Here is a 23070-nt window from a genome sequence, read left to right as displayed (position 1 = left end):
TCCTCTGTCAAATGGAGATGATAATAATAAGCACCTACCTTGCAGAGTTGTTGTACTGATTTAATGAGATAATATGGTGAAGTACTTTGCAAACCTTAAAATACTACATAAATACCATAGCTGCTATTACAAATATTATGCATCAAATGAGGTTAGCAATCCCTGCCCTAACTTCCTTGTGAGAATAAAATGAGATCAGAGGAGAGTATTTTGAACAGTATAAAGCACCAAACAAATGTAAGGGGTTGTTGCTATAACTCCAAGCAAAAACTCCAAGCAAATTTCTCTACAATGTGTTTTCTGGATGTTCAGTGAGGGCTCATAAAGCTTTATGTTTTGCACCAGGGGTTCTTAACCTGGGGTGCATTAGCTTGTTTTTTAAGAAATATTTTGATAATTTCCTGGATACGGATTAAGAGAAAATTTGAATACAATAGATTCCCAAATGGAATATTCAAGGATTATTATTATATATTGAATACAGATGAAGAAAATTTGAATACAATAAACTCCCAACTGGAATATTCAAGAATTATTGTTGTACATATATATATTGAATACAAATGAAGAAAGAATCCTGGATTTGTCTCATTCCAAATTATTTACCCTTGGTATCAACTATAGATTTCAAGATAATTGGTCTCCTTTGTCATGCCATGTCTTTTATTTTATTCATTTAAAAACATTATTCTGAGAAGTTCATGGGCTTCATCAAACTGGCAAACGCTTCATCACTCTCCCTCTCTCTCTCTCTCTCTCTCACACACACACACACACACACACACACACACATACTTTTAAGAATCCCTGTTTTATACCAGGCTGGAAGTATAGTAGCCACTCAGGGCCCTCACCTTACTACTGATTATCATGGAATCCTTGACCTGCTCTGTTTCCAACCTGGGCTTCTTCCCCCTTCTTTAGGCAGCCTGGTGGCCCACTATATTGTCATCAGAATTAACAGGGACACCAGATCCACTGAAGCTCAGAACTCCCAAACTCGAGCAATCTACCTAGGAGCAAGGACTACAGGCATGTGCCACCATGCCTGGCTTACACTGATTTAAAAGTTAGTTTCAGGGGGCAGCTAGGTGGCTCAGTAGATGAGGCACCAGCCCTGGATTCAGGAGGACCTGAGTTCAAATTCGACCTCAGACATTTGACACTTACTAGCTGTGTGACCCTGGGCAAGTCACTTAACCCTCATTGCCGCAAAACAAACAAACAAAAGTTAGTTTCAGCACTGAAGGAGACTATCAGTGAGATCTCCTGAGCATGATATGGTATCAAAGATTTAGCATTTCAAGGGATCTCAAAAGCCACCTAGTCCAACCCCTTTGTTTTTCAGACCAAGAAACTGAAGCTTAGGGAGGTCTAGTGTTTAGGCAGGGTTTGAACATAGCTCCTCTGACTACAGAGCCAAGTGTTCTTTCCACTATACCACACATGCTCATCTACCCAGGTGGATATCCAGGTGCAACCTTCTCATTCACCAGTTTTCTTGGTTTCTGGGAAAAGATTGTTCTCCACCCACCTCTTGTCTCTTACCTCCATCACTGTCTGAGCCCGAGGCCAGTGCTTTTTCCTGGATAACAACCACCTCCCTCATGTCAAACAGGGTTTATAGTATATCCAACAAGCATGAAAAATAGAGACCCCTAATGGACAGAGCTTTGCCTTGTCAGACTGAAGCTCTACGGAAGTAGCTGGATAGACTCCCCTTGGCTTATGGAGGCGACGACAACCACATTTCATGGAAAGAATATAAATGGGGCCTGTTCATTTGGTGTGCAGTTTTCCTCAGAGCTGATTTTTCCAAGTTGCCCTGCTTCAACTAAATCCTGGGTGTGAGGCTTCAGTTTGGAACTGCAGGCAGTTCGGCTGTAACTCAACATAGGCATTCCCAGAAAGCACCTCACTACACAAAATTGCTCAATAAAAACCACAGAGCTTATGGTGCAAATGGGGTTAGGGGCACGGTGCTCAAAATGCGTCAAAATGTGTTACTTTGTTAGCGATACATTCAAAAAAAAAAAAAAGAGAGGAACCTAATAAAAACATGGTAGCACAGTTTTGTACATGTTAAAATTTTAAAGATACAGAAATATGATCTATATGATAAATAATAACTGGGTCCCCAGCATTCAGCTGCTACTAGGCCTGTACCCCAAGTTGCCATGGCAGAAGGGGCTGGGGGCAGTATGGGATAGTCCTTCTCACAGCTTTTCCTACAACAAAGCAAAATCTACAATAAATAGGACACCTTATCTTGGTAAACTCTTGACTCTGGTTTATGAAAGTAGGCATCACAAAGGTGATATGTAGCTTGTGAGTTACTAAAAAGTGATGTAGTTAGCTAGCTGTGCTCTCTCCATGTCTCTTATGAAGAAAATCCACACTAGTGAACTGAAAATGTGAGTTGTGCTCAGAACATTAATCATATTGGAATGAATTGGCAATTTCCAAACACAAGTTATAGCAGAACTGGCTGTATAAGGGCCTCTCTCATCATCTTCATCATTCTCACCTCCATCCATATCATGATAAAGGTCCTGACAAGGCATCACTGGTGAGTGATTGTACAGAGAAAAAAAAAGGGTAGAGGAGTTAGGGATTTTCTAGGATGCTACTCATAGGATCAAAATGCCTTTTATTGTAATGTTAGAATTCTGCACCCGATTTTCCAAGGCTTTGCTCTTCCAGTCTCTGTAATATCAAAGAGAACTTGTAGCAGGGAGGCTTCCTGTATATTTTTCTTCTTTCTCTTTTACCTCCTCTCCTATTTCTGTCCTCTTAGCCTTTGGAAATCCAGGATGAAACCTTACAGTTATGTGATGTTAATTTTGTATATTTAAAGAAACAGATGTTGGGAAATGGGGAAATGCTCATTTCATAGGCAGTTGTACTCATCTCCGTTGCCCATTGTGGGCACTTTCATCCACCAAGAAGCCCGACTCTCAAAGCAAAAATCTCCCTCTTATGGCATATGGGTGAGTTATTACTATAGTGGAAACCTTTATTTCCCATTTGGTTTCTGATCTGGGGTAATTTGCAATCTTCTTGTTGCATTACTATCATTCCTGGGTTATCCTATGTCCAGATTCCCAGGATTTAAGTGAAAACAGACTAAACCCAAATGAAATAAGACAGTGATTCCAAATAGAATAAAGTTTAACCTGCCTATCGAATAGTTCTCCATGGGCCAAGGGAAAACTGAGTATATTAGCTCATGTTGTGCTGTGAGCGAGTCACTTCCCCACCTTGTACTCCTGGACTCGGTTTCCTTATCTGTAAAATGAGAGTTGTTAGTCAATAAACATTTATTAAGCATCTGCTGGGCACTAAACTAAATTGTCCCTTCCAGATCAAAAGGGATTTTATAAGGGATTAAACAGGACCACACACACACACCTGTCATTGGGGCAAGTACCTTCCCAACTATGGTTTGTACTTTTTCCTGGGATGGGAAAGAAAGGAACAACAAAGAGTTATCATGTGACTGACGTGTACACAAGGGATATGCCTGCAATAGCTTTGGCTGGTATATTCCTGTCTGCAAGTTAGTGTGCCCATCCTGGTCACCAAGACTAAGGCAGAGATGTCCATGGCCTGGTTCAGTTGATGGGCTGGATGGTTCACTGCAGGTTGTGTAGGAGGCTTTCCAGACATTGTTTGGTGAATAGGATGTGCTTGGTCAGGCTAAATTCCTCCCCTTGGACTGTGTAAATATCATTTGGTTCTGTTCCATTTGTCGGGCCCTGGAAGCCTTTCATGTTTGACAGTCTGGGCTCTTCTGTCATGGGGGTGGGGTGGAGCTATGCACCACTGATGTTTGGCCAGGAAGAGTCTCAAACAAGTGGTTAATGTTTTGATTGAGCAGTCAAAGCCTGTTCATCATAATCTTCTTATGAGGTTTGTTCCAAGGTGCCTTCTTTCCATAAAAGAGTAGAACATTATCTTAGACCACAGGGCTGAAAGCTGGGGCCTGGGGGAGAGAAGTGAGGGCAGGAATTGAAAATGTTGGAAACTGAGTATTTGGTATATTTTGACAATATCTAATTTGGCAATATCCAATATCCAAATAAATCTGTATTCGTGGAACAAAAATATCGGGAGTCGTCATTATGTAGGCCCCTTCTTTTAATGCCATCGCCCCTTCAAGAAGCAGGTGTTGTGCCCATCACAATTATTGAGGTGCTAGAGTACCTGCCTTAATTCCATTTTTCTTTACTTTTCTTACTGCACTCACCCACCTTAACTCATTTGGACACTATATTCCTACCCTTCCCCACTTCTTCCCCTCTCTAAGACCCATAAAGAATTGATATATGATATTTTACACCCCCCACACACACACACACACAGGGCCACATGCGTGCAGCTCCCACTACCATTGAAATTAACCTTTGTCTGGCCCATATCTGCTTACCTGGAGGTGATGGTCTCTCATATTACAAAGGATTCCTTTCATTAGCCAGTTCTACTCTCTTTCTACCCTGTCATTTGCTGATATATCTTATTTATATAGCACGCATACAGAGAGGCAGCAAAGTATAGTGAATAGAGAGCTGGCCAGGGAGCCTGGGGTCCAGTCCCACTTCTGACACATCCTGGCTGCATGACCCTGGCCAAATCACTTAACCTCTCAGTGCTCCAGGCAGATCTCTAAAACAAGTTTCAGAGAAGGCACTTCCTCTGCATCAGTAAAGGAAGTTTCCCTCCTCAGATCTTCCCTATAGCAGTAAAGCTATGGATCCTGTGTCCCTTGCTTTCAAGAGTACACCTGTTCCATAAATCCAAGCATACTTTGAATAGTGTCATGCCCACAAGTCTCTGGGGCTGAAAGCACTCAAATATCATTGGATCCTCTGAGCTGGGTTCCTTACCTTCTTCCCATTGTCCACCCCCCCCCCCCCAGAAAAAAGAGCAGGTATATCTCTGAATAAAATACCACCTACCTCACTTGAACCCTCATATACCCACTTGGTAGGAATGGGGCAATGGTTTTCTCATACTACTTAAGGTCACCACTGTCTTTCCCTCCCCTCTCTCCTGCTTCCTCCTCTTCCTTCAGAAACCTGAGTAACAACAAGATCAAGGAGGTGCGGGAAGGTGTCTTTGATGGGGCAGCCAACGTACAGGAGCTGATGCTGACGGGGAACCAGCTGGAGTTGGTGCATGGACGGATGTTCCGTGGGCTCACCAGCCTCAAGACAATGTGAGTGTACCAAAACCTGGTAGGTTGGAATAAGGATATAGGTCCAGGCTTGGTTGGGATCAGGAGAATGAGGAGTCAAGAAGGGGCAGCTAGGTGGAGCAGTGGATAGAGCACCGGCCCTGGATTCAGGAGGACCTGAGTTCGAATCCGGCCTCAGACACTTAACACTTACTAGCTGTGTGACCTTAGGCAAGTCACTTAACCCCAATTGCCTCACCAAAAAAAAAAAAAAGAGAGAGAGAGAGAATGGGAGGGAACAGAGGATGATAGTGAGTAAGCGTTTGGGTCTGGCTCTCTAAAATGTTGAGGAGGAAATGGTTACAGATTGATCACCTGGTACCATCATGAGAGAAAAGCCAAATCATCTGTGACTCCTTACAGAGGAATTAGTAGTATAGAACAGGTGCTGTGGCTCTCTCTCCTAGAGGCAGACAGGTTATACACTTCTGCCTGAGGGGTCTAGGTTTACCCTCAGGGCTTGGGGTGTCTCTCTTCTACTGACATCAATTCAGCCCCCACTGACTGTGGTTCCCCCATTGATAGGAGCCATTTACTAGCATCCCAATTCCATTTAACACTTAATATCAATTAGCTTTTACAAAATGATGTTTCCTTCAGAGACATAGCCAGAACAAACATATAAACATTTCCCACACAAAGCACTTTGGGGCATACTCTTCTCTACACCAACTTGATCTCTGAGGTAGGAGGCTCACAACTTAGCTCATTTGGGCCCACCAACTTCTTAATTACACGTGCCATGACTGTCAGATGAGCTTTGTCTCAGATACTGCTGGGCTGGGGTCCCAAAAGCCATTCCTAGGTCCCCAGGGGTATCCATGCTGCAGTGCCTTCAAAACTCATTCCTAACTGCTGGACTCTTGTGGCTTCTTCCTCTTGACCTTTCAAAACTCTCAAGGTTATCCTAGTCTCTCATCAAATGTTTTGAGCTAAGGAGTCTCTCACTAAATGAAACAAAGAGAAAGTGGTTAATGCTGCCCACCCAAACCGGACCCCCTTCACCAGGTGGTTAACATGGCTAGCCAACCAAGACCAGTTATAGAATGTCCACACATGCTCTCCAGTCTCTCCAAGGCACTTCCCTTACATGCCATGATAATTCCTACAGAAGTAACCTACTGGTGTCCTCCATGTGAAGAGGCTGCACCAGTTGAGCATGTTGACAGAGTCTGTGCATGAACCAGGCCCCCATCACAGGAGCTTGAAGAGGGGGTGTTCTAATATGCCTTTCCTAAAGCAGTCCCTTTAAACGTGCTTGCACATATACATATGCACACTCAGAATAGCCCATTTCTGGGACCCAGGTCTGGCTAGTCTCAGAGGGGACCTAAGGAGCTAATGCTGACTCAGCCCTGAAGCGATGGAGGAGGAAACAGCCTCCAGTCTCCCACTTATCACCAGGCTTCTTCTTGCAGGATGCTGAGGAGCAACCTAATCAGCTGTGTGAATAATGACACCTTTGCCGGACTGAGCTCGGTGAGGCTGCTGTCCCTCTATGACAACAGGATCACCACCATCACCCCGGGAGCCTTCACCACACTCGTCTCCCTGTCAACCATGTGAGTTCTGATGTCCTTACGATCTGTTCTGCTTAGTGGACATGGGCCCCTGGGGAGGGGGTACTGGGGCAAAGGCTTCTTTCGCTACCCACTACTCAGCTCTTCCTTTTATGTTGGCAGCCTGGTGTAGAAGAGAGAGCCTTGAATTGCAAGATTAAAGTCCTGGATTTACTTAACTTTCATTATCTTGCATTGTTAGTTTATTTTTTTTTTTTTTTTATTGAGCAGATAGCCAGTACTCAATAAATATTTGTGGTTGATGCCAGTGATAACAGGGTAGTTATAGCCCCATCCTTAGGGAGCTCACAGTCTTATTAAAATTTTATTTTTATTTATTTTCATTAAAATTTTTATTTTGTTCAATCAATGAAAATCTTCCTTTTCTCCCTCCCACCCCCCACAAAAATAAAAACCCACTGGTTATAAAGATGTAGAATCAAGCAAAACAGATTCCCTCATTGGTCATTTGAACTTCCTATGGATCAAATAACCTCCCACCCCTCAAACTCTCTAGGCAAGGGTTCTTGGCCTTTTTTGTGTCATGGACCCCTTTGGCAATCTGATGAATCTCCCGGACCCCTTCTCAGAATGATGTTGTTAAATGCATACAATAAAATGCATAGGATTATAGAGAAAATCAATTATATTGAAATACAATTATAAAAAAATTTTCTTCCAAGTTCATGGACCCCACATTAAGATTCTCTGTCCTAGATGAAAGTTCTTTCCCGAGTCTCTCCCCCTATTAGAATGTAAATTCCTTAAGGCTAGATAATGACTCACTCACTTTCTATTTGGATCTGCAGTAGTTAGAATAGTGCTTGATATACAGTATTGGCTTTAATAAATGCTTTTACATTCATTCTTTTACTCATTCAAGTCATTCGCAATGGCTTGGAACAATTAAGTGGTGAATATTCACCTGTCAGTCTAGGGGACAAAGGTTCCCTTAATAAAGTCTTCTTTACAACCTTTCCACCTGTCCTACCTGCCCGGCTGTCACTCCTGCACACCAGGCCCCCCCAATTCCAGACCCCTCTCTTGCCTTGTCCTCTGGTCCCCATCATGTCCACCTTCCAGTAATCCAGTAACCTTATCATCTTCTCCTAAAGTTCTGGCTAAAGGTATTGCCCAGTTATTTTTGGTCGTGTCTGATTCCTTGTGACCCCATTTGGGATTTTCTTGGGAAAGGTACTGGAGTGGTTTGCCATTTTCTTCTCCAGCTCATTTTACAGATGAGGAGACTGAAGCAAACAAGGTTAAGTGACTTGCCCAGGGTCACACAGCTAGTAAGTGTCTTGAGATCCGATTTGAAGTAATAGAAACTGCTAACATCACATTGTCATCTGCTGTCTTTAGGAAGTAGTCCAACTAGCTGGGAAAGTTGTGTAAGTTCACCGTCTGATTAGGCTTCACCTTTATGTACCTACCCCCATCCCCCACAAAAGAAACCCCAGCCTCAAGTGGGTCAATCTACAGCTGAATTATCTAATACCAAATCATTAATAAGACAACCTACAGATGAAGTAGTTAAGGGAAAGAGCACCAGCATGGGACACCAGAGCTCCTGTCTCTGCCACCTAATTTGCTATGTGAGCTTGAACAAGTCACTTCTCTCTGGGTTTCACTGTCCTCATCTGTAAAATGAGGGGCACAAATCAAATTTTTAAGCTACCTTTCAGCTCTGAAATCCTATAATTAAGCCATACCCCTAGAGCTGCTCAGAAAGCCCATCTATGAAACCTGATAGGGGTTTTCTATGTGGTTGGTTGTTGCCAACAGGTAAAAGCATGTTCTTTCTCTATAAAGTGGTTTTGACCAAACAAATTCCTTTCCTCCCTCTTCTCATAAGGAAGAAACAAACATTTAACTCTCTTTGAGGATTTTTTTTTCCTTTTTCTTTAGCCTGGCTGGCAGACTTGGCTACAGTCCAGAGTGAGATTTTTACATCAGACTTTCCCACTTATGGAAACAAATTGCAAAGACATGAACACATAAATGAGACAGCCCTCTTTAAATTATTTAAACATCAGATGGCCTCCACTAGACAGACTAGGAACTCTTTCCTGGCAAAGATTTCACACCTCCAATGTGACCTGGAACAAGTTACTTAGACTTTCTGTGCCTCAGTTTCTCAATCTGTTATATATAAAGATGATCAATCATTTTTCAGTGGCTTCCATAACATTTCAAATAAACTCAAATGAGTCACCCTTGCCTTTCATTCGGATGTTCTTTCCAGTGATGCCGATCTTGGAACATCGTGTGTGACTCTTGCCCATGCCTTCTGAAAATTTGCCACAAGGTATCTACACAAAGTGTGGATGGCTTCCTTTTTCCTTACTTCACCAGGATACCTGGGGAGCACATGGGCTGTCCCACCTGTTATCCTTCACCCTCACTATGTGAGCAGCCCATTTCCTCTTCTTATCCTACATTTCCCTGATGATCTTTTTTTTTTTTTTTTTTGGATCCTGTTCTTCAAATCTTTGGTTATATGTTGTAGTCTGCTCACATCAATTGTGAGCTCCTCCATTTCCCTCTATGTGGTGTTCATTTTCAATTCAATGACTTTTATCAATGTCTCCCCCGAATGAACCATCCCACAGCTATTTTTTTTTCCTTTTTCCAATCAGTCCCACACCTCAGGAGGCAGAGAGATAATGCCATGAATGAACTTAGCATTCTTCTCTCATCTCCCAGGCACCATCATTATGGGCCTGGGGTTAGCGAGTCTCAACAAGACACTTGATAACATTATTGAAGCCTGAGGGAAAGTGGAATAATGTCACAAAGAGGCCCACCCTGATGGGGACTGCTGAATTGGACCAAATATTATTAAAGCTGGGTGATCATCTAGTCCTATACCCTCATTTTACAAACGAGAAAACCAAACTCCAGAGAAGAGAAGTGATTGTACTAAAATCACAGCTGATTAGTAATAGAACTGGAAATAAGCTTCCAGACTCCCAGTCAGGGGCTCTTCCCAATACAATGGATCACTATATATTAGAGAGAAAGGAGTTGAGGCTAAAATGGTAAGATTCTGAGGGAGAATCAAGGGCTTCCTACATATATTTGAGGAAAAAAACAGAGACCCCATAGCAAACTCTTGAGGTGAGGACCCCAGCCTTACCTCAAGCTCTAGGGAGCTGGGGGAGGATGGAGGGAGGCCAGGTATAGGGAGGGTGTGTTGGGCATGTTACCTCTGCTCCAATCTCCACTGAGGCTAGCTGACTACCAGGCTCTTTCCAGCACATGCTTTGGTGTTTCTGCGGCAATGAAAGCTGATGCTGCTCCTGAACTTCAGAAAGAAAGGGGAGTCCCCTGACATGATCAGAAGCACTCAGGGAGGCAGCCTTGAAGTCCAAGAAGGCAGCATAGAGTAGGCATTTAACAACTGTTTGCTGACTTTATTAAAATTCAGGTGTTCAGAGACAACAAATTAACTGAGGCCACTGTGGGGATCATATGGGGCATCAAAATGACCAATATTTATTGAGTATACTGTCGGGGGGCAGCTAGGTGGCGCAGTGGATAGAGCACCGGCCCTGGAGTCAGGAGTACCTGAGTTCAAATCCAGCCTCAGACACTTAACACTTACTAGTTGTGTGACCCTGGGCAAGTCACTTAACCCCAATTGCCTCACTAAAAAAAAAAAAAAAAAAAAGAGTATACTGTCGGGGCAGCTAGGTGGCACAGTGACTAAAGCACGGGCCCTGGATTCAGGAGGACCTGAGTTCAAATCCAGTCTCAGACACTTGACACGTACCAGCTGTGTGACCCTGGGCAAGTCACTTAACCCTCGTTACCCCGCCCCCTCTTGTACTGTGTACAAGGTGCAGAATTGTCTTTTCCTCTCACATACCTGTTTAGAGTCATAGAATGTTGGGACTAGGAGGAAACTTGGTTATCTTCTTGAAACCCCCACCCCCTGTTTTGACAAGTTAGGAAACCAAGGCAGAAAAAATAAAGTCAGTGGCAGGGCCAAGACTGGCACCCCAGGTCTCCTCATTTCTAGGCTAGGGCTCTCTCCACTGTTTGTTGTTGTCATTTTTCAGTTGTGTCTGACTCTTCATGACTCCATTTGGGGTTTTCTTGGCGAAGATACTAGAGTGGTTTGTCATTTCCTTCTCCAGCTCCACCTGTAGGTGAGGAAACTGAGGCAGACAGGGTTAAATGACCTGCTCACACTCACACAGCTAGTAAGTATCTGAGGCCAAATTTGAACTCATGAAGATGAATCTTCCTGACTCCAGGCCTAGCACTGTACTTACTGTGCCGCCTAACTGTTCTCTCCATGATACCACATAATATAAGATCATCATAGGATCGCAGATTAAAAAGTAGAAGGGACCTCAGAGACCACCTAGACTAGCTCCCCCTCCGTACCTCACCTCTTTTTACAGATGAAGAGGCTTAAGACCCAGTTGGTTAAGTGACTTGCCCAATAAATGTCTATTTATCACTTTAAAGTTTATAACGAGCTTTATAACTACTATCACATTTTATCCTCAAATCAATCCTAGGGGGTAGATACCATTATTATCTCCATTTTACAAATTAGAAAACTGAGGCATGCAAAGGTTAGATGGCTTGCCAAGAGTCACATAGCCAATAAATGTCTGAGGCAGGATTTGAACTTGGGTCTTCCTGAATTCAGGTCTAACACTCCAGCCACTGTGCCACCTAACTGACCAAAGCCACACAGGTAATGTCAGAGGCAGGATTTGAACCCAGGGCCTCTAATTTTAGAATTGATCACTCTTTACACTATAACATTTATTAATAACTCTCATTTCTATAACATTTTGTGGCTTATAAATTGCTCTCCCCTACAATAACCTATCTAGATAGGTTACCAGATGTACTCCCATTTTACAGATAAGGTAGATAAAGTTCAGTAATGTTAAACAATTTACACAGGAGCACATGGCTACTTAATTGCTTGAGTCAGAATTTGAATCTAGGCCTTTTTATGTCAAGTCCACGGCTTTTCCCAGCAGAACTTGCTGCCTCAGGCGTGCTCCCGCATTTTGTTTGCTTTCAGCAAAGAATCTGCCACTGCTCAAATCCAGTGGGCTGGTGAGGCCCATGGAAGGAGGTCCTTCATTGATTCTTTCCTTGTCCCCACACCCACCAATACACTCCCCCTCTGTCATAGGCAAGTCAAAAGGAAAGCTCTTGTCATTCCTTTGCTGTTCACCATTCCCAAGAGGGTTGGTGAATTCAGAGACCAGCATGTGTGGGAAAGAAAGTTTTCAGGCATTACTAAATATCAACCCCTGGAGGACAGGAATTGCTTGCTTTTTTTTCCCCCTTTATATTCCCAGAAGTGTCTAGCACCTAGGAGGCCCTTCTTAAATACTAATTGAATTGAATTACTTAGACTAGGGGAGGGAACTATCTATCACACCCTATCCTCTGATCAGACCTCTGGGAGGAGTCTATGAACTGCTCAATCTGGAATTCAAAGACCAGAAGTACTTACTCTTTTCTTGGCATAGGAGGGTCAACTGATTAGCATGGGACACTTGGGGAAACTGTTTTTAGATACTGGGAATTTAGTTACTCCTTTTCCTCACTTTCATTCCCCCAAATTGCTTCCTGGGATTGCAGTCTGGGCCTAGAGACTGAAAGACCCCGTGGAGACAGTGGGTTTGAAGTTCAGCTGCACTTGTTTTCCCCATGGGAGAAGCAAGCATGTGGTGAGAGCCTCCCCTTTCCTTTCCAGAAACCTACTTTCCAACCCCTTCAACTGCAACTGCCATCTGGCATGGCTAGGAAAGTGGCTGAGGAAGAGGAGAATTGTCAGCGGGAATCCTCGGTGCCAGAAGCCGTTCTTCCTCAAGGAAATCCCCATCCAGGACGTGGCCATCCAAGACTTCACCTGTGATGGTGAGAAAACAGGGGAGGGAAGAGAGGATGAGGGGAATGGAGAGGTCCTGGTGGTCCAGAGCCCCAGCCAGGATACTCAAGGTTATTCTAGTCTAGGAACCGGAAATACCACCCCCCCCCCCAGTCCTGTTTTCTCCACTCCCTATGAAAAAGTTACTCCAACCTCCTAGACTCAGTTTTACTCTCTGTAAATGGCAAACAAACCTTTATCCACCTAGCTTATGTGAATACATGTAATTGAACAGATGTTTGAAAAAGGAAATAAATGCTCTAGGAAAAAGGAATGCCAGCCATGTTACTATTTCAGGGACACAGATTGGGCAGGGGAGGAGGTTTTATGGTGCTTTGAGACCGATAGGCCTAATCTGTCCAAGTATCTCACAAAAATTACTCACCGAATTATTGGTCAGGAATTCTTCCTTCCAAAAAAAAATAATAAAATAAAACAAAATTTTTTAAAAGGAATTCTTCCTTCCTAGAAGAAATCAGTGTCCATTTCTTTGTTCAAAGAAGGTACCAAGCCTTCTTCTTTAGGTCTCCTCTTCCACCCAGGCTATACTTTAGACAATTTCCATTGAGGATACCTCTCTACACCCATTCACCCATGTTCACAACCTCCAAGGTCTTAGTTCTTTATCCCCTACAGCCAATCAATTGCCAAAGTCTGTTGTGAAGTAGGAGGTGGGGGCAACACTTAGGTTTTATAGAAAGAAGGTTCTTCCAACCTCCCTTTCCAGTCTCATTGCTTATTTCTTACTTTCACATACTCTTTGTTCTATACAAGGTAGAACATCATCTCTCATGTCCATCCCTCCTCCTCATTCACAAAGTCACCAGGCCTAGTTCAGGCTTTCATCCCCTCTCAGTTGAACTATTGTAATAGTCCCCTAATTGGTCTCCCCTATTCCTGCCTCTCCTCTCCTCAAATCATTCTCCAAGCAGCTGCTAAAATAATTTTTCTAAGGCACAGGTCAGCTCATGTCACTCCTCTTCTCAAAAATCTCACCATCTCCTTATTGCTTGTAGGATAAAATCCAGATTTATCAGTCTGGAACTTAACACCTCCTAAAATCCGACTCCAACCCGTCTTTCAGCTTTAATTCCTATTTCTCTCCTCCTTGTACTCTATGTTCCAGACAAACTGGAAGAATTAACTGTTCCTGGAACTGGATATTCAATCTCCCACCTCTTTGCATTGAGCACAAGCTGTCCCAAGCCTGGAATCCACTCCCTCCTCTCCTCTGCCTTCCAGACTCATCTTCCTTCAAGCTTGGCTTCAAGCTTCAAAACAGCCCTCCTGCAGAGCTCCCCTCTAAACTCCCACCCCGAGTGCTAATGCACTTTCTCTCCCCAAGTGAACTTTTATTTCCTTATTTAGGACGCATTTTCTCCCACCCCCACCCCAACCCAGTGCAATGTAATGCCTTTGAACTGGGTTTCATTTTTGTCTTTGTATGCTTGGCACTTAGCCTTGAACATGTTAGGACCTTAATACATGGTTGTTGAATTGAATCACCAATCCTAAGTTCTAGATTCATCAAATGTCAGAGCTGGAAAGGATCTTAGAGATCAGCTTACGTGTGAGTCCCCTCTCTAAGAACCCAGACAGATGGGTCATCCAGGTGCTGTTTGAATATTTTCAATAACAGAGAGCTCACTAATTCATGTCATGAGACACGTTGTAGATATTGAATTACCCTAATTGATTTTTTTAAATCTTTCCTTACATTGAACTCAAGTCTGCCCCCTAGAGGTGTAAGCTAATCATGCCTCCTAATGTCAGCCCTTCAAAACCTTCAAATAACAATATTTCAAATTCTTTCATTTCCCTTCTAAGTTTTTTTTCTTTTTCAGGCTAAATATTCCTTCATATATTCCTTTTATGACAAAATTCTGGGACATATCAACATTCTGATGTCATTCTTTATGCCCCACTTTGTAAAAGTCCATCTTAAAATGTATTGCCCAGAATTAAATACAGTGATTAAGATGTAACCTGCTATGGGCCACTTATTGATTTGCTTATTCTGGATTCTATAAATACAGTGTAAAAATTATCTTAGCCCCAGTGGGCAGGCTGAGTATAAGATGGCCAGGGAAGTATTAGGAGGAAGAATCAGGTCCCCAAAGTTTTCAGCTTCATACCAGTAGGTTTCTTGACTTGTATCTGTCAGGATCCCCATGCCAAGACCACCGGTCTCTTTTTACTCCTCTCTTTTTACTATTAGTGACAGATCTCATCCACTCTTAATGGTTGATTAGTCTCCAGCAATTGAAAAGTTGAAGGAGAGGTTATTATTTACTTCTAAATAAGAAAGAGGCTGTCACCCACCCGTCCAGCCCAGAAGAGAGTGTGGTGCTGTATTGGATATTGAAAGCAGGGGACCTGAGTATGAGTCCCAGATCTCCTATGTATTATCTGTGTGGCCTCGAACAAATCACTTAACCTTCCTGAGCCTCAGTTTATTCATTGGAAAGAGAGGAAGTTGGAGAAAGGTCCCTTCTAACTCTAAATCTGGGATCACCTGTCCAAAGGGCTTTGGGCTCACAAGGGACCCAAATTCATCCTGAGAACTCTGATGCCAGAGGGGTCGAGAGTTCTTTCTTTGACCACCACCAACATCCCCATAACTAGGATCCCATGATTTTATTTCCTTGAGTTCTGGGCAGCAGTTTATCTGTTTCAAATAGAAACTGAAATGCACATTCACCTTAAAAAAATACCTCTCACTGCTCATTTGCAGTGTATTGCTCTCAGCAATTGCTGAAGCATCTTTAGTGAGATACCATGATCTGACATGTCCTGTCTGTCAGTGTCCCAAGGGTATGGAAAGCGATCTAAACCAGGTTTTTACAGGTTGGGCTTCTCCAAGTCTAGGGGAATGTCCATTTGGAGAAATCTGGGACTATGGACATTATGGTTTGGGGGGGGTTGGGTTTGTTTGTTTTTGGTTTGGGGAGTTGTTTTGTTTTACTTTAAAGGATGAAGGTGGAGAGAGAGGAAGTAGAAGGCTACAGCAAGATGGGACTAAGCATGTTCAGAGTTAGCACATTTTGGCACGTTTTCCTTTACTGAAGCCTTAGGTGTCTCATTTCTGGAACTTGATCATTTCCAGCATCGCTCAGTTTCTCCCCAGTTGTCGGGCCTCCTCACACTCTCTCTTCTTGGCCTCTAATCTAGGTAATGATGAGAGCAGCTGCCAGCTGGCCCCGCGATGTCCTGAGCAGTGTACCTGTGTGGAGACCGTTGTGCGCTGCAGCAACAAAGGGCTCCGGGTGCTCCCCAAGGGCATTCCCAAGGATGTGACCGAGCTGTGAGTGCCCCTTTGACTTTTCCTCCCGTCTCTAGCAATGCTATTGCCTTCCTTCCTTGCTTTCTTTCAAGCATTCATTCCTAACTGTAGAAGCTGACATCTAGCTGAGGAGGAGTTAGGACTGTGGACCTCACCTAAGTTCATAGCACTTACCAGTCCAGGTAGAAGGGACCGTTCTTTCTCCTGCTGGAACCCAGAAACACTAGAGGTGGTTATGAGCAACCCAGCATGTATCTATTCTTTCTTATCCAGCAAAAAACTCGGTTCCTGTCCCTTCTGATGATGGTCTTTCTAAAAGTTTGCATCTTTGGGAATGGCACTTCAATCCAATTTAGTACAAAAATGTGTAAGGCACTGTGCTGCATGCCATCCCAAGCACTCCTGGTCAAGGGAACGGATATGTCATGTGCCTACAGTCTGATGAGAGAAACACAGTCCCCTTCCTCCAAGGTTCTCAGTCATATAAAGGAGATATTGTCTCTGCCTTTGGTAAGCTCTCAGTCTTAGGAGTTCATGATCACTACTCTTGGGGGCTCCTGTCTAATGGGGGGAGACATGAGAAAAAGAAGGAGAAGGAGGAGAAGGAGGAGGGGGAGGGGGAGGGGGAGGAGGAAGAGGAAGAGGAAGGGGAAGGGGAAGGGGAAGGGGAAGGGGAAGGAGAAGGAGAAGGAAAAGGAGAAGGAGATGAAGAAGAAGAATAGCTAACATATATATGTATATATGTACATATATAATCACTTTAAGATTTGCAAAGCGCTTCATATATATTATTTGATTCTCACAACAGCTCAGTGAGATAGGTGCTATTTTTATTCCCATTTTATAGATGAGAAAACTGAGACTGAGAGAGGTTAAATGCTTTATCTAGGATCACACAGCTTGTATATATCTGAAAGAAGATTTGAACCCAGGTCTTCCTGACTCTAAATTCACTGCACTATCTGCTATACAAGCTGTGCCTAGGACAGAGTCTCTGTCCCTAGTCTTGGCATGGGTCAGAGAACACACACACACACACACACACACACACACACACACACACACACACACACACAGTGTGCTGAATTTGAAATCAAAGGATCTGAGCTTGAGGTCTGTCATTTATTGATGTGTAACTCCAGGCATATCATTTCTATGCCTTAGCGCAGCTAGGTGGCACAAGTGATAGAGTGTGGTGTCAAGAAGACTCCTATTTATGAATTCAAATCTGGCCTCAGACACTAACTCTGTGACCCTGGGCAAGTCACTTAACCCTGTTGGCCTCAGTTTCCTCATCTATAAAATGAGCTGGAGAAGGAAATAACAAACCACTCCAGTATCTCTGCCAAGAAAACCCCAAATGGGGTCATGTGGAGTCAGACACGACTGAAAAAATGACTGAACAACAACAGTGCCTTAGTTTTTTCATCTGTTCTAAAAGACCACATTGGGTTTGATGACCTGCAATTTCCTTTCCAGCACTAAAACTGGATTCCATTATCTGAGAATATTTACCAAGGGGCCCAACAAGTCCAAAGCAATGTATAACGTCAGCAAATGAGAGCGTGTTCGACCCACCCTGGCAAGGGTCTTTCTTGTGGTCTAGGAAACACAGGGCTCAAATCCTACCTTAACAGGCACGTCCCTTTGTTTGTTTTGTGGCTCCTGGAGCTTCCAAGAGCTTGGTGGAAAGCAGTAACCGTAGCTACCACCCTGTTGGAAAGGAAGGCAACTCTCTCGTATGGCATTTTAAATTGCATAGCAGCCCTGGGCTTGGTCTGGTGCCATTCACTCTGAATCTCTCAGCTGCATGCATGAATGAAGGAATGAATGGATGAATAGGGAGCTGTTCACCCTATACTTTGGACAGGCTAGGACAGTGCTCACAATGAGCAGTTGGAAAGGAGCTGTGGAAAACGTCTTACCCAAGCACACATCTCCCGGGCTAATTGTCCCACGGGGTGACACATTTCAAAAGGAAGAAAATGCCATAAAAACAAACCAATGGATTCTTTCCCCTCAAGCTCATTCAGCAAAGATTGAAATAACAGAGATAATTGGATTTAATTGTAAAGTAAATCTGCATGAGCTGGGAGGTGAGCCTGTTTCCTCTTCTTGAAACTCTTAGCCTCCCCTGGGTTTGTCATTGTTTCCATATTTCTTCAAGGAAAGAAATATTCATTCAAATCCAGAGAGGGTGTCTTGCCAGCATCCGTTGGGTGGTAGACAAGGGGCATCAGGGAATGGGTGTGGTATGAGGAGGGGTGTGTGTGTGTGTGTGTGTGTGTGTGTGTGTGTGTGTGTGTGTGTGTGTGTGTGTGTGTGAGGGAGGGAGGTTAAGAGGGGAAAGGAATGGAAGGAGACAAACAAGGGGAGTAGGTGCCTGTGAAAGGGAAAACAGTCAGGTCTGAACAAGCTACAAGCTTGGTGGTCTCAGCCTTGGGGTCATCTAAAGATTCCAGACCAATGATTCCAAACTAGGGTTCTCTAGTTTTTACTCCAAGCCATCTCCAGTTATCTTGGGGGCTGTTGCCAAACACCCAAACAAAATTAATTTTAATTCACTTTAATTTCAAAAACAAATATATACAACACTTTTCTGGAGGGAGCCAAGGGAGGAGCAGGAAACATCACAGAATCTAACTATCCTCAGTCGAGTATTGAAATTCCAAACAGGTTCCATTTTATCTCGAAGCAGTATTGACCAAATGCCATTTTGGTATCCCTCTTTTCTATAAGTATGTATGTCTCTTCTCTCTGTATTTCTGCTAAAGGAGTCAAGTTTGGTGAATGCATTTTTTGACTACTATGTGCCTGGTCCTAGACAATCCAATAAAAGGGCTAAAGAAGTTTTTTTTTAAGTGCCAGGCCTGGGGCAGCTAGGTGGCACAGTGGATAAAGTACTGGCCCTGGATTCAGGAGGATCTGAGTTCAAATCCGGCCTTAGACACTTGACACTTGACACTTGCTAGCTATGTAACCCATGGCAAGTCACTTAAACCTCATTGCCCTGCCCCCCCCCCCCCAAAGTGCCAGGCCTAGAGTCAGGAAGACTCCTCTTTGTGAGTTCAAATCTGGCCTCAAACTAGCTATTATGACCCTGGCCTAGTCACTTAACCCTGTTGACCTCAGTTTCCTCATCTGTAAAACGAACTGAAGAAAGAAATGGCAAAACACTCCAGTATCTCTGCCAAGAAAACCCCAAATGGGGTCATGAAAAGTTAGACATGACTAAAAAATAGCTGAATAACAATAACAACAAAGATCAATCCTTACCCTTGAGGAGAGTGTAGTTTTGTTTTTGTTGGTTCCTTTTGTTGTTTTTTGCAGGGCAATGAGGGTTAAGTGACTTGCCCAGGGTCACACAGCTAGTTAAGTGTCAAGTGTCTGAGGCAAGATTTGAACTCAGGTACTCCTGAATCCCGGACTGGTGCTTTACCACTACACCATCTAGCTGCCCCTAAAATTTACTTCTTTTTTTTTTCTTTTTTTGGTGGAGCAATGTGGCCAGGGCCAGTGCTCTATCCACTGAACCACCTAGCTACCCCCCCCCAAGAGTATAGGGTTTTTTGTTTTGTTTTGTTTTGTTTTGTTTTGTTTTGTTTTGTGGGGCAGTGAGGGTTAAGTGACTTGCCCAGGGTCAGATAGCTAGTGTCAAGTGTCTGAGGCTGGATTTGAACTCAGGTCCTCCTGAATCCAGGGCCAGTGCTTTATCCACTGTGCCACCTAGCTGCCCCTAAGAGTGTAGTTTTAATGAAAAAGCAAAACATATACATGAATGCTCAATCTGTAGTAATAGCACCTAGATTCAAATTCTGGCTCTGATGCTTACTCTTTATGTGACCTTAGGCAAGTCACCTAGCTTTCCTGGGCCTCAGTTTCCTGGCTTTGCTACCAACAACCCACATGACCTTGAACAAATTACTTCTCCAGGCCCCAGTTTCATCAAATAAAAATGAAGAGGTTGGACGATATGGGCTCTGAGGTTCCTTCCAACTCTAGACCTTTGAGTCTCTGATGGTAATTGACAGTGGAAAAATTTGCAAACAATATTATAGTGTCTAATCTGGTGGGATACAGACCATTAAGTGCCATAGGAGTTCAGAGAGCAGAGATCATTACTGGCTGTAAACCACTACAGCTCTCTAGGCTTCAGTTGTCGGATTACGTGATCTCTAAGGTCCTCTGACTCTGGCATTCTGCTATTGTAGGATCCTAGGAGGAAAACTGTGGTTAATACAAAAGTTTCTGAGAGATGAGTGAGAGAATATGTGTAAGAAAGGCTTCATGGAAGATTCCTAGTTATGCCTTGAAAGGGGATGTTGACCTTGAGGAGGCCGAGAGGAGGCAACACTCCAAACATCGATAAATATGATTTAGGTTACAAAGAATGAATATGCTTTGTGCTCAAGGGAAGGAGATAGCAGCTAGGTGGTGGGCCTGGAGTCAGGACAACTCATCTTCCTAAATTCAAATCTGGCCTCAGACACATACTGTGTGACCCTGGGCACATCACTTAACCTTGTTTGCCTCAGTTCCCTCAGCTGCAGAATAAACTGGAGAAGGAGATGGCAAATCAGTCTAGTATCTCTGCCAACAAAACCCCAAATGGGGTCACAAAGAGTCAGACACAACTGAAAAATGACTGAACAAAGAGAAGGAGATCAACCCCAGCAGAGGAAGGAGGTTTATTTTTTAAATTAAGGTCATAAATGTAGACCTGGAAGGGACAGTAAGAAGTCACTTAGTCTCAACTTCCTCAATTTTTCAGTTGAGGAAACTGAGGTCCAAAGAGGAAGGAGTGGCTACTTACTCAAGGGTACAAAGGTTTTTAGTGGCAGGGCCAGGATTTGAACCTGAATTCAATGACAACAAACCCACCGTTCCTCCCGCACTTAGGTGGTAGACTGGATCTAGGTTAAGTAAGTGGGTTAGAAAAATTCCAGAGCTGGGAAGAATTGTAGAGATCATCTAATATATTTTTAGAGGAAGAAACTGAGATCCACAGAGAGGAAGCAATTTGCCTTCATCCCACCAGGGCCAGGACTAGAACCTGGATCTCTTGGCTCTTGGTTTAATCTTATTTTTGATGCCTCAGCTTCCTTTAGATGAATAAATGAAAGTGTTAGCAGAGGACAGTTCACATCATTGCACTAGAGCTGGAAGGGACCTCAGCATCCAAATATGTCTTTTTACAAATAAGGAAACTGGGGGCGGCTAGGTGGCGCAGTGGATAAAGCATCGGCCCTGGATTTAGAAATTCCTGAGTTCAAATCCGGCCTCAGACACTTGACACTTACTAGCTGTGTGACCCCGGGAAAGTCACTTAACCCCATTGCCCCATTTAAAAAAAAAATTAAAAAAAACAAATAAGGAAACTGAGGCCCAGAAAAGTTAAGCAACTTGTTCAAAGTCACACAGATTTGAACACCGATCCTGACCGATAAACCAGTGCCATTTCCATTTTACTACTCTGCCTGCCTCCACGTTTGTCTGTTTTTTTCCATTTTTTAGCATTCTAAGTTGAAAATTGGATGGGCTGAAATTACCTAGTATGAGAAAGCAGTATATGCATGCAGGTGCCTTGTGAGCTATGGTCCCTTCGTACCAGTTCATACACTTGCCCGTGGCCTTGGGAAGAACTCCATCTGGGCCTAATGAATGAGAGTTCTCTCTCCCCCGTGGATGATACAAAACTGTGGTCACTTCCTTAGATCCCTAGGTCTGTATAAGCAGGGGCTGAGGGGAATAGGAGAGTGCTGTGTAACTGATCCATTTAGTTTCTGGGAACAAATCCCTGCCTTGTGTATAATGACTAGAAATGACTGCCAAGGGTAGGCATTAGCAAGACTAGATAATCAGTCAAGCAACAAGTATTTATTGAGCACTTAGACTGTATGCAGCATTGTGCTGGGTTATTGTCAGGGATGCCCAGGAGTATTCAATGGAATGTTGGTTCTATTCAACAAACATTTATTAAATTCCTGCCCCATGCAAGAAGCTGGGGATACAAGAACCAAATAAAACAAAAAACAAAAAAACAGCCCCTGCCCTCAAAGCTACAATATGTACACAAGTATATATATAGAGATAAAACATCATTTCCAGAAGGGAGGGAAAATAACTGAGGGAATTAGGAAAGGCGTCATGAAGGAGATATGGTACCTGAGCTCCGCTTTCAAGGAAGCCAATTCTGAAAGGAATTCTACAAGGCTGAGATGAAGAGGGAGTGTATTCTAGATGTGGGAGAGAATCTGGGCAAAATCACAGAGGCGGGAGATGCAGTGTCCCATACAGGGACATAGCTAGTAGACTAGCTTGACTGAAATGGAGAATGCATGAAGGAGAGTAATATAAAGACAGGAAAAGTAGGTAGGAGACAGCCTGAAAGGCTTTAAGTGTGGGGCCCCCAAATTGCTAGTTGGGAAGCCAGAATAATTGCACGTAAAAAGATACCTACAACAGAAGTTACCGCATAAGTAATATAAACAGTATAGGCTATGTATTGTGGAAATCAAGATGAATGGAAACTCTACCCATCTTAACTCCCTAAGAAGGCAATGGAAAGAACATATCCTGTTTGCCCTACCTCCAATCAGGTCACCCAGATACTCTGCCTAGAGGCCTAACTGCCCCAGGGATTTTCCCATCTGCCTTCCTGGGGTCTGGGACATCCCAACTTAAATGAGTTTTTTATGTTTGGGACTCTTTAAATTATAAAGGACACTCAAAATTCAAAAAGAAAAGAATGCTTAAAATAAATAATAAATTGAATAAATAAATAAAGTGAAATATTTTTTTTTAAATTATGAATGGACAGGGCCTCTATCCATACTTAAACAGGAAGAAAACAAACCCAAGATATGATCCCTCATTTGAGATCTGATCATCCTGGGACACATTTACTGTGTCTCCGTTGGCTGGGTGGGTATTTCCCTGAAAGATGACTTGTTAACCAGACCAGACCCCTTCATCCATACAAGCCATGAAGCTCAGGGACTCAAGAGATCACAGGCATAAAGAGAAACCAATGCATGAATCATTAGTTTTCCTTTTGCCAAGGCTAATTGGCCAGAACTCT

At 43.3% G+C, this 23070-nt stretch overlaps 1 protein-coding gene across 2 annotated transcripts in view; it reads left to right on the top strand.

The window, feature by feature from the left end:
* SLIT3 (slit guidance ligand 3) overlaps window positions 1-23070 on the top strand; it is an 815836-nt gene that overhangs the window by 706013 nt on the left and 86753 nt on the right. For both annotated transcript variants that reach the window (XM_043985299.1, XM_043985300.1), the window contains 4 exons: window positions 5075-5218; window positions 6655-6798; window positions 12533-12696; window positions 15878-16010. In XM_043985299.1, the coding sequence (XP_043841234.1) occupies window positions 5075-5218; window positions 6655-6798; window positions 12533-12696; window positions 15878-16010 (585 nt within the window). The remainder of the gene's footprint in view (window positions 1-5074; window positions 5219-6654; window positions 6799-12532; window positions 12697-15877; window positions 16011-23070) is intronic.

This window comes from Dromiciops gliroides, chromosome 2, assembly GCF_019393635.1.
Source record: "Dromiciops gliroides isolate mDroGli1 chromosome 2, mDroGli1.pri, whole genome shotgun sequence".
In the NCBI taxonomy this organism is placed as follows: Eukaryota; Metazoa; Chordata; class Mammalia; order Microbiotheria; family Microbiotheriidae; genus Dromiciops; species Dromiciops gliroides.
The sequence above is the reverse complement of the archived record's forward strand: the minus strand, read 5'-3'. Positions and strand labels throughout refer to the sequence as shown.